This window comes from Danio aesculapii, chromosome 15 (genome assembly GCF_903798145.1).
Source record: "Danio aesculapii chromosome 15, fDanAes4.1, whole genome shotgun sequence".
Lineage (NCBI taxonomy): Eukaryota > Metazoa > Chordata > Actinopteri > Cypriniformes > Danionidae > Danio > Danio aesculapii.
Genome location: NC_079449.1, coordinates 38,852,428 through 38,867,557, shown reverse-complemented (window position 1 = coordinate 38,867,557; position 15,130 = coordinate 38,852,428). Strand labels below are relative to the sequence as shown.

General features: G+C 37.4%; 1 protein-coding gene across 1 annotated transcript in view; it reads left to right on the top strand.

The window, feature by feature from the left end:
• The window catches only part of ptgir (prostaglandin I2 receptor), a 71,588-nt gene extending 59,237 nt beyond the window's left edge, over window positions 1–12,351 (top strand). The window contains exon 3 of the mRNA XM_056473814.1: window positions 10,277–12,351. Coding sequence (XP_056329789.1) covers window positions 10,277–10,549 — 273 coding nt within the window. The 3' untranslated portion in view covers window positions 10,550–12,351. The remainder of the gene's footprint in view (window positions 1–10,276) is intronic.
• The last annotated feature ends 2,779 nt before the right edge of the window (window positions 12,352–15,130 follow it).

The window sequence follows — 15,130 nt, the reverse complement described above, 5'->3', positions numbered from 1 at the left end:
TGTATTGACATTACAAGGGGCATCGCAGCTCATAACCATTGGTTTAGCCATAGTAAATGCACACCAAGATCTGATAACTAAGACATAGGCGAACAAAGTCATATTTACAATTTCTGGCACACAGAAATGTTCTTGGAGCTTTATGTGTTTCCAGTTGAACCACCAAAGTCACATTGAATGTTTTGACAATGTTTTTGGTTCCCTTTCTGGACTTTGAACATCTCAGGATTGTCTTGCTATCTGTGGAGGTTGAGCAAGCTTCTGGATTTTATCTAAAATATCTTAATTTGTGTAAAGACAGAAGGTCTCAGGGGATTGGAATGACATGAGTGCGGGTAATTAATAGCATACAGTGCATCTGGAAAGTATTCACCACGCTTCACTTTTTCATTATTGGATGTCAAAATAACATTGTCCTTAGACACTGGCGACCTAAATCTAACCTAATATTAATGTCTTATGACATTGTGTGTCTGCTGAGTTGTCATTGTATCAGGTTGGATGGGAAGCAACGATGTACAGCCATTTTCAGATCTCTCCAGAGATGTTCAATAGGATTTAGGTCTGGGCTCTGGCTGAAGGACATTCAACGAGTTGTTGTGAAGCTACTCCATTCATATTTTGGCAGTATGCTTTGGGTCATTGTCCTGCTGGAAGATGAACCGTCGCCCCAGTCTGAGGTCAAGAGCACTCTGAAGCAGGTTTTTATTCAGGATGTCTCTGTACATTGCTGCATTCATCTTTCCCTCTATCCTGACTGGTCTTCCAGTTCCTGCTGCTGAAAACCATCCCCACAACATGATGCTGCCACCACCATGCTTTACTGTAGAGATGGTATTAACCTGGTGATGAGCGGTGCCTGGTTTTCTCAAAACGTAACGACTGGCATTCACTCCAAAGAGTTCCATTTTAGTCTTAGTTTAATTGAGAGTCCTTCAGATGCATTTTGGCAAATTTTCCAGACTTCCATTTGGCTACTCTACCATACAGGCCTGATTGGTGGATTGCTGCACAGATGGTTGTCCTTCGGTAAGGTTCTCCTCTCTCCACAGAAGAATGCTGAAGCTCAGACAGAGTGACCATCGGGTTATTGAACCCCCCCTGGCTAAGGCCCTTCTCCCCTGAACACTTAGCTAAGATGGCTGGCCAGCTCTAGGAAGTGTCCTGGTAGTTCCAAACATCTTCCACTTATGGATGATGGAGGCCACTGTGCTCATTGGAACTTTAAATGCTGCAGAAACTTTTCTGTAACCTTCACCAGCCTTGTGCCTCGAGACAATCCTGTCTCGGAGGTCTACAGACAATTCTTTTGTCTTCATGCTTGGTTTGTGCTTTGACATGCACTATCAACCCTGGGACCTTATATAGACAGTAGTATGCCTTTTCAAATCTTGTCCAATCAACTGAATTTACCACAGGTGAACTCCAATTAAGCTGCTGAAACATCTCAAGAATGAACAGTGGAAACAGAATGTAAGGGGTCAAGAGTGTCACGAATGAAAGAGGTGAGGGAGGGGGGCATGGTTTGGCTTGGACCTTAGATCGGACCTAAAACTTTCAACCCAACCCTACCTGAGCCTGTGCACCTTGTGTCCAAGTCTGACCTAGTCCAACACATTAATTGTAATTATGAGCCTGAGCCCGATTGCAACCTAACAATTTTTTAATACGTGGACCATTATAACAGACGTTCTCATTTACAATTCTGAGTTGTTTGAACTACAAAAATTAGTTTAGATTTAGTGATAGATTGTAATAGAAGATAGTGGTCGGGTCTAGTCTGGGCTCGGGCAGAGAATCTAAACTGTAGTTTGGCTTGGGGATGTGTGGCGAAAGAAAAGAGGGGGTTGGGGGAGCTTTGAAGTTGTGGTTGTGTCATAAACAAGGTGTCTGTTAAGGTGCTAATATCCAAATAAAAATAGGCAGTTCCTTATATCATGTTTTCATTTTATTGTTAAAAAAAGTGAAGCAACATATCCAGGGTGATGTGAATGAGGTTATAAAGTACACTGTTCCCTTTGAACATTTACCCGACATGTCCTCGGGAGTTTGTTTTCCATATCAAACTTGCGAAGTCTGAACTTACAAGGAGAGGATGCAAGACTGAACTGTGTTTAGGCTACTTAATTTTGAGGAAAAAGCCCCAATCAGATAGGCAAATGTCTGTAGCCACGTCTCCATTTTAAGATGTCTCTGTTTTCTCCCATCCACACTAACATGGAGCGGCAGCGTTTTAAAATGAAAATGGCCTCTTCAGAGTTTTCAAAAAGCTCAGTTTTCGGGGCTCAAAAATTACGGCGTAGTGTGGACGGATGGCGTAACCGTTGCAAAACTTACGTGTTTTAAAACTAAAACGTATTAGTTTAAACCTAAAGTGAAGAGTGGGGGGAGGGGGGTTATGACTGGGCACCCTAATAGTAACTCTGGGAGTTCCTAAAGGGCATTGGCCTTTAGAAACGTCCTAACTCTACACACACACACACACACACACACACACACACACACCCTCCCAAGCAGTGCCTGGTATATCATTGTTTTAAATTGTTTAATATTTTGCACAAGCTGGAATTTTGGAACAACCTGTTACTTTTGAGTACACACAGGTGCTCTCTGAAAGTACAGCCTAATAAAAATCATCAAGTATTTCACACTAGTCATCCATCCAACTGTGTGTATTTAAGCCCTGAAGCAAAATGCTGTCTCACTATGAGGAAGGCAGCATCTGGATCACAAATATTGCCTGATACTTCAGTGTCTAATCTTGATTTTACATCTGGGCTGAAGCCACATATGAGAAAAATTAAATGAATTGGCAAGATTTTATTAAGTGCAATAAATCTGTTCTCATGTGGTTAAAAAAAAAAATAAATAAAAACCAAAGGTTCAGAAGGTCACTACCATTTTTAAAGATAATTTTTCCTGGCATTGATGGTTGACTCCCATGTTCAAAATCATAGATATAAAGTAAGGGTCCATGCTATATTGTACATACAGTCAAAATTATTATCCCTCCTGTGAATTTTTTCTTCTTTTTCAAACATTTTCCAAATGATGTTCAACAGAGCAAGACATTTTTCACAGTATTTCCTAGGGATGCACTGATCCTGATACTTGGATTGGAAATCGGTTTGATACAGCATATTTTTGCTGGATTGGGTATCGGGTACCGGTCCAAAGCAAATCTAGCGTGTGAGCTATATTCTGTGTAATTTATAAGCCAACAAAAGCAATAAAAGTAGCCTATTATAAGTCACTAGAAAGTTGTCAATTAGGCCTACTATATCCTAAATGTTCTGAAGCCATTATATAGTTTAATGTGAAGTACAGATGAATATTCACATGCTTAAATTCATGTTCAATTCAGCGCTTCCCTCCGCTGCGCCTGTCAATCATCCTTTATTCATTCACAATTCAAACTGTGTGTCGCGTTTATGACAACATGAAAAACTTTCTCCAAGACTATTTGTTCATGTTAGTTTAAATAATCAGTGAAGAAATGCATTTAGTTTGGGATTAAATGGGTTCATTTTGACCTGCAGCAAGGAGTTCATTGCTGTTTTTAAATCATGTTGCGCTGTGTCTGTTAGATCAGCATATCGCATTCGCAACACTGGAGTAGAGAGGGTTATTACCTGCTCTTTACACACAAAGTAGGCCTTCCTTGAAATTATAAATTAGAAAAGGCTTCATTCACGCACCGGCTGCGCAGACACGATGTGCACCGCTTTGTAAAATTATTCTCACAATGAGTTTCTGTTCTCTCATCCATCCAACTGAGTTTATTCTTCCGAGGGGAATACTTTCAGTGCTGCGAATAGTTTGCAAAGCCTTGCTCATTGCGGTCAAAGTACTTGATTAAATTAATAACAGTGAAACTGATGGGCGCAATATAGATTGTCATTAACAGAAAATGATTTAGCCTAATATAGGCTACTCTGAAACTGTGAATACTTTGCATTACTGTAATTACTGTAATTTTATTTATACCAATATTTTATTTAACACACTAGTTGTGCTGAAGCATGTAAGCAGACCTTGTTTTAGCACGAGTTTAGGCGAGGGATTGTTTATTAAAACTGGCCTCAGACACTTTAGTTTAGTCTGCATCAAACCTGCAGGAAAATATCTAGCTTTGCTAAAAGGCTGGTTATTTTATCAATAATTGGGGTAAATAGTGGTAGCCTATTGCAGATTTCAAAGAAAATCTTTTAAAAAAAATGTAAGCTGGACCACAACATGATCATGTCAATGTCATAATGAATGCTCAAATAATGTAGCATAGTTTATTAGGTCTGTTATTTTTTTACCAAAGAAGACACATTATTTGAGTTTATCACCAGAACTATAGAAACTATGTTTAAAAAAAGCACTGTATTGGGATCGAATCTGTATTGGTTGATATTTAGAATTTTGTATGGATGATCGGATCGGTTCCAATAAAAAGGTATCCCTAGTGTTTTATATAATATTTTTTCTTCTGGAGAAAGTCTTATTCGTTTCATTTCGGCTAGAATAAAAGCAGTTTAAACATTTTTTCAACCATTTTAAGGTTAAAATTATTAGCCCCCTTAAGCAATATTTGTTTTCGATTGTCTACAGAACAAACCACTGTTTATACAATGACTTACCTAATTACCCTAACCTGCCTAATTAACCTAGTCAAGCGTTTGAATGTCACTTTAAGCTGAATACTACTATGTTGAAAAATATCTAGTCAAATATTATGTACTGTTATCATGGCAAAGAAATCAGTAATTAGAAATATGATGTCTAGATATGTGTTGAAAAAATCTTCAGTTAAACAGAAATTGGGGGAATAAATATACAGGGTGGGGGCTAATAATTCAGGAGGGCTAATAATTGAACTGTGTAGATCCTTTGGCGACATTTATTGAACTTTTTTATTTTTTATATTTGACATGCTAAATATTTTAAAAACAAAAACAATCAAGAAGGGGTGGAAAAGGTGTCAGACATTGAGTGCCTTTCTGAGTCATTTGGTAAAAATATGAGACAAATAAACACCTTTTTTTCAATTATCTGCTAATTATAAAAAGGTGTTTTATAATGAATGTAATATTTGAATTATTTTATGATTTGGAAATGTAATAGTAGCATTAAAGAAGCTTTAATGCATAATAATACAGTTAATAATACAATTAATAGTGTTTTAAAACAAACCGACAAGCACGCTGTCATTACACTGTAAAAAGTGATTAGTTACATTACTTTACAAAGGAAAAAACTCAGTAAACCCGTTGCCCTAAAAGCAACAATTGGATTTTACTTAAAAAAGTCAGTAAGCCCAATGACATAACTTTTATAACACACATATTTTGTTTACTTAATAATTATAAAGCAACAAATTTACTCTAATCACTTTTTTCAGTGTACTGATATAATAATAATACATTTATTTTTTATAGTGCTGTTAAAAGTTACTTTCTCAAAGCACTGTAAATACAAGCTAAAATATGCAAATGATATAAAACAGAATAATTAAAAGTCAGCTGGATCAGATTTCCATGTGTGCACCAAGCGGCAACCTCCCGTTTTCCCTCGTGAAGCAAATACGGAAGTAACTGAAACTGCAATTCATCAAAATTCCGCTAGTCCTGGCTTCATAATAATAAAGCAGATTTCTGTTGAGCCCACTGTTAAAAAGGTGTTTACAGCCTTGTACAAAGAGCGTTTTTGGTTCATATAGCTAATATTACCCATCACGACACCTGTGAGGAGGGTGAATTTTTTTATAACTCATCCATTTTGTTTATATTAAGTCTGCATATTTAAGGGCGTGGCCACTTGAGTGACAGCTAGGTCTCACTAAGAAAAGCCTGTCTAAGCAAAATGCTAGCAGGTGTATGTAGCTCCACTCACGCTCCACCTCTTTGCCCTTATTTGGTATCCCCCGGTTGGAGCGATGACGCGCAAACAGAATGGTGCCCTTCGGCAACACCCACTTGTAGCTTCATTTGTGCCCTTCAGAAACATATGGGTGACATCACGAATACTACGTCCATATCTTTTACAGACTATGGTGTGCATTGTAAAAAATATCCATCAATGAAAAATTTCTGTATTATGTGTTTTTTTGGGTTTATTTAAGGTTACATGTTGTGTGACACTGTATTATTACAAAAAAAATATGTTCTGATAATATAATTTTGCATAATTTTGTTATTAAAACTTTTTTGTTATTAAGCTAAGGTGAATTTAAAAGGAATTGGGTGTGTCATTTTTTAAGTAACAAGATATCATGAATCTGAATCTTAAATTCCACTTTTGATAAACATAAGCCATATTTAAGCATTTTTTTCTTCCAAACATTGAACATGTACAAAACAAGTCTGATGCCAAAAGTTTACCGCCTGCTGTTTATATCTGGTGAAATTGTGGGAACTGGGGCTCTTGAGAAAAGTGGAATGAGATGCTCTACAGTTCAATTGTTTCCCCGCAACTAAAGTCATAGTATAAGATTGTAGGACAAATTATCGCAATAGACGTGTTTTTCCAGAATCCGAAACCTAATTTGTTGAAAATTTATTGCAGCGAATCTGGAACTGATAATTCACAGTTTTTTTCAGAGAGAGAATTTCTGTGGTTTCACTGAAAACCTGTTTTGTCTTGAAAACGTGTCCTTTTGACACATCCAGACAGCACAAACCATGCTGCAAAACAAACGCAGTGAAATCATGTGGATATAATTATATTTATTCTGCTGTATGTTTCATTCAGAAAACATTTTCAGACAACAATAGTCTGAGACTTTTGCCAACAAAAAGGAACACTCCAAACATATACCATTTGAAATGTCCACCCTGTCAACATGCTACACAGTGAGAGTGTGTAAATGTGGAACTAAAATACATCTGAGATGTATTATGGTATGTTGTTATTATTAAATAGGCTGGCTGGTATGATGGTATATATCATTACCAAGGAATGAAATGTGTGAAAATTATTTTTCTTACTATTACGAGGCAGCGGTGCAGTGGCGCAGTAGGTAGTGCTGTCACCTCACAGCAAGCTGGTTCGAGCCTCAGCTGGGTCAGTTGGCGTTTCTGTGTGGAGTTTGCCTGTTTTCCCTGTGTTTGCGTGGGTTTCCTCCGGGTGCTCTGGTGTCCCCCACAAGCCCAAAGACATGTGGTATAGGTGAATTGGGTAGGCTAAATTGTCTGTAGTGTATGACTGCGTGACTGAGTGTGTATGGATGTTTCCCAGAGATGGGTTGCAGCTGGAAGGGCATCTGCTCTGTAAAACATGTGCTGGATAAGTTGGTGGTTCATTCCGCGGTGGCGACCCCAAATTAATAAAGGGACTAAAATGAATGAATGAATAAATGAACTATTACGAGGCTGAGAAAGGTGCTCCATGGCAGACTGGCAGTGCTGCCAATTCCGTAGTTGTTTATATTTTGTATTTTTGAAGGAAAAAAACTGTTTGATATTTCCGTAAAGTGTTTGCATATTTATATTTTTATATTCATTTTTTTTTCCTAATTACTCAGGATGAACACCTACTGGCCACTTTATTAGGTACACTTTTTGCCTTCAGAACTGCCTTAATCCTACATGTCATGGATTAAACAAGGTACTGGGAATCTTCCTCAGAGATTTTGGTCCATATTGACATGATAGCATTATGCAGTTGCTGCAGATTTGTCGGCTGCACATTCATGATGCGAATCTCCCGTTCCACCACATCCCAAAGATGCTCTATTGGATTGAGTTCTGGTGACTGTGAAGGCCATTTGAGTACAATGAACTCATTGTCATATTTAAGAAACCAGTCTGAGACCATTCGTGCTTTATGACATGGCGCATTATCCTGCTGGAAGTAGCCATCAGAAGATGGTTAAACAATGGTCATAAAGGGATGGACATGGTCAGCAACAATCAGAGGTGGGGACTCGAGTCATGTGACTTGGACTCCACTTGGAGCCATGAATTTGATGACTTTAGACTCGACTTGACAAAATATAAATAGACTTGCAACTCGACTTGGACTTTAATATAAACAACTTGTGACTTTCACTTGGACTTGCGCCTATTCCAGCCACAACCCATCACTGGGAAAACATCCATTCACACTCATATACTACGGACAATTTAGCGCACCCAATTCACTTTTACCCCATGTTTTTGGACTTGTGGGGAGGACATGCAAACTCCACACAGAAACACCAACTGACCCAGCCGAGGCTCGAACCAGCCAAAATTAGGTAGGCTGTGGTGTTTACACGATGCTCAATTGGTACTAATGAGCCCAAAGTGTGCCAAGAAAATATCCCCCACACCATTACACCACCACCAGCCTGAACCATTGATACAAGGCAGGATGGATCCATGCTTTCATGTTGTTGACTCCAAATTCTGACCCTACCATCCAAATTTCACAGCAGAAACTGAGAATCATCAGACAAGGCAATGTTTTTCTAATCTTCTATTGTCCAATTTTGGTGAGCCTGTGCAAATTGTAGCCTCAGTTTCCTGTTCGTAGCTGACAGGAGTGGCACCCGGTGTGGTCTTCTGCTGCTGTAGCCTATCTGCCTCAAGTTTGGATGTGTTGTGCGTTCAAAGGTGCTCTTCTGCATTCCTTAGTTGTAACGAGTGGTTATTTGATTTACTCTTGCTTTTTCTATCAACTCGAACCAGTCTGGCCATTCTCCTCCGACTTCTGGCATCAACAAGGCATTTTCACCCACAGACACTGCCACTCACTGTATGTTTTCTCTTTTTCTGACCATTCTCTGTAAACCCTAGAGATGGTTAAGCGTGAAAATCCTAGTAGTTCAGCAGTTTCTGAAATACTCAGACCAGCCCGTCTGGCATTAACATTATTTATAATAATTATAAGGTCTGTAGAAACAGTGAAATGTGAGTGGAATTACTTGTTAATCTAAAGTTGTATTTTGTTTACTATATTTTTAAGGTTAAAAATAAAATACAAAATAATCAAATAAGATTAAGTCAGTTTCTTTCCTAAATATTCAACCTCATTTATTATATGAAGCCCTTTGGTGCATTTTCTGGAATACCTACCTTTATACTAAACAATATCATGAAAGATATTGTTAACACGTTTATAAAAATTTATAATTTACAGTACATGTGTTTTAAGGCCCGTGACTGTATGGACGTATTAAGAGAGTTTAAAGCTTTAGGCACAAGAAATTGTAACATTTGTAACTTTAATAACAATCATTTTATTTTATTATATTTTCAATGAAAAGTATGCAGTGCTATTTTACTTTTCATTATGTAATTTCTGTACCAGAATTCTTACCAAATAAAGCTATTTAAAGTAAATCATCTAATTAAACTGTATTCATATCGCAATATATATTTAAGAAAAACAAAGCAGCACAAGATTTTTTCAATATCGTGCACCCCTAATATATGTGACTATAGGTCAAGTTCAAAATGAATTAAATGTCTCAAAATGTGAGTGAAGTTGTCCTTCAGTGGGATTTACAGTACTAAATATACATATTAAAAAAATTATAAGTGCGAATTTTGGGAATTTTTCATGTTTAGCCTATATTATGGAGTAAATGAGTTCAATACAAACAAACACTCCTTTCCTAAATATTATTGCTGCAGTTCAAATATAGGTGCTTTATGTTTGTCATAACCCTGGGCTATGAATAATTTTGGGCTTGACTGTATATTATGGCCTGACTATGTATTCTGCATTTTACAATACGGAATGAAATGCAGCAACAATTCCATCTCTAAATATTTTTACAAATCTTTTGAAGTCTTGTCTGGAAGAATCATGTGAATGTTTTGTGTAAATTTGAATATGTGATATTTTATGTGTGTCTAATTTTATATCTGAAACTTTGTGCTGGCATTTTGGCCAGGACCCCTTGGTAGATAAGATGCCTATCCCAATGGAAAATCCCTTGTCAAATAAAGGATAAATAAATAAATATCATCCTTGTTTTATTTCTATGGAACATTTGCAAAGCTATTAACGAAATGGACTTCATCTGGACTTATCACAAAAACACAGCTTGAGACTTGACTTCTTGTGAACATATGAAACTTTCACTATTTGTTTTCCATTCTGATGACAGTTTCAATTGCAATAAATGATATAAGTATTCTCAGCTGTTTGGGTGTATGGCCTAAAACAGAGAACAAACTGCATATAATAGTGAGCATGGTTATGTTCCAGTTGTGTATGACAGGTGACATTTGGCAACCCTGGAAAAATGTCTTGATGCTGATCTCCAACTTCTCTAATATCTCTCTCTCTCTCCCAACAGATCTGTGGCTTTGTGAATGCCATTAGTCCAGTTGGGAATGATCAGCAGAATCTATTAGCTTTCCGCTTCACTGCATTTAATCCTATCTTGGACCCTTGGATCTTCATCATCTTCCGTAAGGCGGTCTTCCACCACATCCGGGCTCTGTTCCGCTGCTGCTTCCCTGGAGAAGCAGTGAAGACCACAGTTCAAAGCTCCCAAGAGCTTAAGACGGAAGACATTAAACATAGCTCCAGCATCCAGAGCAAGATCTACCACAGCCTCCCCCAGTAAGACCTTCAGGAGCGATGAAGGGACTTTTTAAGAAGCCTGAAAAGACTGCATGAATGTGTCGAGTGGTGCCAAGAACCAAGAATAAAAGCATCAGAGGACATTGTTTAAATGGACATTTCGTGACTAATGTCTATTCCTAAACATGCTCTTTTTTGCAGTGTAATGGAGACCAGTCAGAAGGAAATCTTGTTAGTATGCCCAACTCAAGACTCTTGTTGGCAAGAAATCCGCTTGAATGAAGGTCAATGGTTGGGGTTATTTGGTGCCATGACCCGGATGTAAGAGGAGATTATTGTGCAAAAGAGGCCAGCTAGTAGCAACTGAGGAAACTTTGCCAGTGCACTAGACAGGCCGGGTAGAACCACAGGGGTGAGATTGTTTCCATAGCCCAGATAGGAGTATGGTTTAGGAAGGTGTATAGGACACCACCTAGTAGGAATCCTGGTGAGTAAACCTCACTTCCTTGGCCTCACAAGATGCATAGATTCTTTACTATCTAGTGTATCCTGGTATAATGTATCCCTTATCCCAATGACAGTGCTTTTAAAGTAACTTGGAGGCAAGGAAGTCCAACCAGAGGACTAAGATTGTTGCTAGAGGGCTGTAAGGTACTGTAAATGGTTAGGCTTACCAGCTATTCAACTGTGTGATTAAACAGCTTTAGCAGCGGACATTTGCGTTTACGCTGACTAGTGACCTTGTAAAATTTTCCTGCTCCCATGCTAGAGGTGAAGGTTCAAATCTTGCTGAGATGGTAAAAAAAGCTGAACCAAACTGGTACAGGTGTAAGTGAGGTATAGGAAATGTTGTTAATGCCAGCTAGAAAGAGTTGAGCAAGTAAACCTCACTTCCCTGCCTCAAGAGACATGATAGTTAATGATGGCAGCTGCACCGTTTAGTGTGCTTCCTCCCATGCTGGTTCCAACCCCGCTCAAAATTATGCAAGCTTGTCCGTAAGAGTTACTCATGTAAACCACAGAATTCAAGTGCGCAACTTGTGCCGAAAATAATGACAAATGAACAGGGAAGATGCAAACATTTTGGCAACTACCACACAAACCACATGATTGTGAAAGCAGCCTGTTTCTTGAGATCCAGTTCACCAATAGCTACTATGTACAATCATGAACATTTAGGACTTATTCACTAATAGATTACTGGAAAGGGAAGACTTAATAATTCATAGCAGAGCCGCTGGATGTATTACCACAAGTTATTAATGACATGCAACCAAGATACAGAGTCAGAAAACAATGAATAGGCGACATTACATCATTCAGACTCTAGATTAATATCTTTTTAAAATCGACACACTTTATGAAACCTTCTTTCAACCAAAATCACAGGGCACACATCCCAGCAAGCATTTTTGTTTTTGTTTTTAAAAGATATGTAATAGATGTCTAATAGACGTTTAAACATAGTCATCTTGGCTAAAACAATGCTAAACTTGGGCGGTCAGTGAAAATCTAATAGACATCTAAGAATAGGCCAGACTAGACTAGTCATCAAATAAACAGAAATGAATGACTACACATACTCTGTCTAATCTATTTTTGGGCTATTCTTAGACATCTATTAGATTTTTACTGACGGCCCAAGTTTAGCCTTGTTTTAGCCAAGCTGTCTATGTTTAGATGTCTATTAGACGTCTATAAAACAAAAAATTGTTTGCTGGGATATGTGCAATGTATGAGCTGGCATGTTACAGCAAGTTGTTTAGCAGCAGACAACCAATTGTGAATAAAAAAAGTGTTGATTTTCCTAATGCTAGGGAAGCAGTTAAAGCATCGAAAATTCAAGTCAAGTCAAGATAAATGTATAAATAAAGTTTATTATTTATTTATTTATTTATTTATTTTAATAAAGCAAGTAGCCCATCGTTTACAAATGTAAAAACTTTCTGAACCCACTTTACTAAACTGAAATACATTCTAAAAATACAGTAAGAAACATAAAATGATATCACCAAGTATACCCCAAAACTGCAGTCAGCCAAGTACAATTGAAGTGTTCAGATGCAAAAACAGCTAAATGCCATTTCCGCCAAAAATGAGCTAATGAAATTAAACGAATGCTTTAGGCACGTAGTACACGTTCTACAAATATTTTTGCTTCAAATCAACTAAATGACAGAGCCAGCGCCTTCAGAAACAACAGTTTACTTTGACAGCAAAAGCCGCTATGTACAGAGTACATACTGGCCACATAATGTAGCAGCGCGCTGAGGAGACTGTTTTATTCCGCTTTCGATTTAGATTTTTTGATGAATTAAATGAGACTGTCTGACTGTCAGTGAATAGCAAATGAAAACACCCCTTACCTCAAAACTCACCAGTAATGCTACTTTAAATGAGTCTGATTTACTATACATTAAACAGCAACACAGTTTCACGAAAGATGAAGTTAAGATGCCGTTCTTTTATCCCACATGGATGCTATGAGGATAAACAAGAGACCAAGGCCCTGAGTACGGTGAGAATAAATGAATGACAGCTTCTATAAGTGTGTGAGAGACATCACCTTTTTGCCCAGTAGTCCTAGCCAGTGTTTTATTTGCTAACGTAAGCAGTTGTTAAAAGATAAATATAATGTAAACTATTATTTATATTACTTCATATTACCTATACGTATGATAAGGTTTTTATATTAATAGACAATGCACATATATTGATGTTTCAGTCTTTTTACACTACATTATTTGAATCTGACAAGCTTAGTTTACAATGTTTACATTGTTCTACTTAGGTTAAATCTAAATACCAAATATCAGAAATGACAACAGATTGTTAAGATTTAAATAATGTCAGATGTAATGTTATTGATTAATGCACTTGACAGATTTCATTCATTCATTTTCCTTCTGTTTAGTCCCTGGTTTATCAGGGGTTACCACAGCGGAATGAATCACCACTTACTTGACAGATTTATCTATTTTTAATTTTAGGCGGTGTGTGTAATGTGTTTTATGTTTGGTAAAATCATTTATAATTGCATCTTTAGTGATGTTCAACTAATTACACCGTCTTGTCCCAATAGGTGGATTGAGAGGTTTTAGCAAAAAAAAAAAAAAGGACAAGTGGATTTAGCTGGTTTTGATGCAAAAGAAAATCTATCTGTTAAAAACCAAAGGATTGTCTAAAGCAGGGGTCACCAAACTTGTTCCTGGAGGGCCGGTGTCCTGCAGATTTTAGCTCCAACCCTAATCAAACACACCTGAACAAGCTAATCAAGGTCTTACTAGGTATACTTGAAACACTCAGGCAGGTGTGTTGAGGCAAGTTGAAGCTAAACACTGCAGGGACACCGGCCCTCCAGGACCGAGATTGGTGACCCCTGGTCTAAAGTGACATTTATGAAAAAAAGTTATTTTATTTACTAGCTAATGACCTTATCATTATCTATAAAATGAAACGTATGAACCTTATTATAGGAACCTTATAGAAAATGCTTATTTACAAAAAAAAGAGGTCTGATGGATTTAGAGGGTTTTGCAACTGAACTCTTTAATTCTTTTAGTAACCACCAAACCTTAGATACAAACAAAGAAGCGTGATTGGTCACTCCAAAGAACACTTTAAACTCCAAAGGCACTTTACTTTACACCATGGGTCTCAAACTCAATTCCTGGAGAGCCGCAGCTCTGCACAGTTTTGCTTCAACCCTAATCAAACACAGCTGATCCAACTAATCAAAGTCATCCAACTAATCAAGGGCTGTTTCTCAATTCTAAGAATACAGAGAACGGACTTGCATCCTTGTGAAGACCGGTCTTGCCAGGTGTCCTCGGAAGAACGAACTCGGGAGACCACAAGAACAGAGAACGCGTCCTGTGAGAAATGAGATGCTGCTATCTCCCTGATGGCCACGTGACCTTCACGCATTTTTAATGAAGAATTATTTAAACATTACAGCATTCATACAACGATTTATTATTTTCCACTTTTCAAAATATATACTATACATAAAAACATTATAAATAAAACTGATTTTAATACAAATTTCAGCAAATAAGCACTCTTAATGTGTTTATTCCTTTATTAGGATTTTCATGTTAATGTTTATATTCACCGTTTCATTTAGGGAAACTCCTGAGACAAATAAAATAAGTTATATCTCTGAACTTTAATAATAACCCTATATAAAATGCTGCTCTTCCCACCTTCAGTCGCAATGACTTCTGGGACTTGAGCGAGTTCGGTGCTCAAGTCTGCATCCATGCATCCTAGATATCAAGAACACATCCGGGAAGTTTCACGTGTCCTATGTTCTTGCGGTCTTGAGTATTGGGACTGAACTCTGGCAGCTGTTGATGATGCTGAAGAATGCATACAGTTGAAGGCAGAATTATTAGCTCTCCTTTGATTTTTTTTTTTACATATTTTGCTAATTATGTTTAGCAGAGCAAGGAAATTTTCACAGTATGTCTGATAATATTTTTTCTTCTGGAGAAAAAAATCTTACTTGTTTTATTTTGTTTAGGATAAAAGCAGTTTAACATTTTTTAAACACCATTTTAAGGTCAAAATTATTAACTCCTTTAAGCTATATTTTTTTTCGTTAGTCTACAGAACAAACCAT